Raw genomic sequence first — 2,163 nt, forward strand, 5'->3', positions numbered from 1 at the left:
ACCAGACTGCAAATATGTTTGAACTGCAAGGTCGGTGGTTCAAGCTGACCAGCTGCTCCTTGGAAACCCTATTTTACAGGGTTGCTATGGATTGGAACCAATTTGACAGTACATCACAGCAACATAAAGGCACAAAATGGCTGGCTTACAACTTTTCAAAAGGGAGTTTAGTTTCAAAGTGTGCAGGGGAAGGCAGACTCCTCACTGAATAGTTTCCATCTTGTCTTGATGGATCTGGTAAAAGGACATGGGAATAGGATTCTTTTGATTCAATGTTGTTGTTGTTGTTGTTATGTGCCGTGGAGTCGGTTCTGACTCATAGCGACCTTGTACAGGGTTTCCGAGGCTGTAAATCTTCATGGGAGCAGAAAGCCTCATCTTTTTCCCACGGAACAGCTGGTAGTTTTGAACTGCTGACCTTGCGGTTTGCAGCTCAATTCGTAACCACTACGCTCCCATAGCTCCTTGATTCAATAGTGAGTAATTATTATCATGACTAATTGATGGTCACAACTGTAAAAGTAGAGGCTTAACAGAAAAAGGGGGAGTAGTTCATCTTACATTCCAGGAACAGATAACATTAGGACCATTAAGAGAGAAGAGCAAGAGCAAAACATGGGACCCTAACCAGAGAAGCAGGGACACCAGAGATAGAGGCAGAGGTGATGGCATGGAGAGAAGAGCAGCTGAGAAAGAGAAAAAGAGAAAGGCTGTGTGCTGGCAGCCAGGAAGCAGGCTTGCAGGGTGTGCCCTTTGGTTGTTTAAATGATTATACATTCCCGAGTGTTTTTGCGTACACCACAAAAACAAACAAAAAACAGAGGGAATAGCAAAATACTGTTAAATGATGATGCATGGAGGGGATTGTAATCATTGCAATCAAACAAAATACGATAGAATGAGTGCAAAACCGATGTTCTCCCACGTAAACTATCACTCAATTCACAATAAAAGCATTAAAAATGAACAAAAGTACAATGGACTGCCGGAAGAATAAACCAACCTGTGTCAGAAGTAGAGCCAGAATGTTCCTTAGAAGTCAGGATGGCAAGATTTTGAGTTTCATGCTTCAAACATGTTATGAAGAAGGACCAGTCCCTGGAGAAGGTCGTTGTGCTTGGTAATGTGGAGGGTTGGTTGAAAAGAGGAAGACCCTCAACAAGGATTGGCACAGTGGCAGCAGCAGCAATGGACTCAAATGTAACAATTGTGAGCAGGGCACAGGACCTGGCAGGGTTACATTCTGTTGTGCATAGGGTCTTTATGAATTTGAGCCAACTGGAGGGCGCCTAATAACAACAGTCTAACTCCATGATTTTATAGTCACAGAATCTGAGGTTCCTTCTTTTGTCATCTGACATTGGCTCCCTTATTTCATTCAGGACTCTGCTCATAAATCGTCTACATGAACACCTTCTTTAGGAATGTATCTGAAATAGGCCCCCAGAACTCTTTTTTCAATCTGGCTTAATTTTTTTTCCCATTATCTATGTATACTATGTACTGAGTTTTTTACTTGTTTATTTTCCCCACTAGAATATAAGCTTCATAAGGGCAAAACTTTGAGTGCTGTTTTTCTGACGTATAAGGGATATAATAAATATATTAGTTGACTCGATGGCTAAACCTTCTAAAGCTCCAATTGAAATGTGATTTTGATGCACAAGAATTTTCCTTCAGTTTTCAAGGCTGAGAGCTTTCTTTTATTTTGCCTTTATTTCTCATATTCCTGGCCTAACACTGTTCACAATGTTAAACTTGGGTGAACATGTGTCTGATTCCCAGGCCCATCAAGGACAAGGACTTGTCTTAGTCATGAGTCTATCATAAGCAGGTATTCAAAAATGCGTGTTGGAGGCAGGTGTGGAACATGGTAACTGATAGTCACAGAGTTTGTATGCAGTGATTTATTGTCCTTTTAAGGCTCCATCAGCAGGTGGAATGGAAAACACCTCCCACCTTGACTCCTTGGCCAACCAAGGCATTGTACTCCTTCACAGCCTGCTCTGTCTGCAGGACCCGCACATCAATGCCTTGTTTCTCGAGGTATTCCACAGTTGATGGAGGCACCTCAGTTCCTGTTTCTCTCCAATCCCAAGCTCGACTGCCTCCTGGCCACACTTTGCAGTCCTTATAGGTTTTAGTAGAGCCTTGTACTTTCAT

The 2,163-nt window shown here is 42.3% G+C and overlaps 1 protein-coding gene across 1 annotated transcript in view; it reads right to left on the reverse strand.

The window, feature by feature from the left end:
* Positions 1–1,901: 1,901 nt before the first annotated feature.
* AAMDC (adipogenesis associated, Mth938 domain containing) overlaps positions 1,902–2,163 on the reverse strand; it is a 12,169-nt gene continuing 11,907 nt past the window's right edge. Inside the window, exon 3 of the mRNA XM_006864992.1 lies at positions 1,902–2,070. Coding sequence (XP_006865054.1) covers positions 1,930–2,070 — 141 coding nt within the window. The 3' untranslated portion in view covers positions 1,902–1,929. The remainder of the gene's footprint in view (positions 2,071–2,163) is intronic.

This window comes from Chrysochloris asiatica, unplaced genomic scaffold (assembly GCF_000296735.1).
Source record: "Chrysochloris asiatica unplaced genomic scaffold, ChrAsi1.0 scaffold00074, whole genome shotgun sequence".
Lineage (NCBI taxonomy): Eukaryota > Metazoa > Chordata > Mammalia > Afrosoricida > Chrysochloridae > Chrysochloris > Chrysochloris asiatica.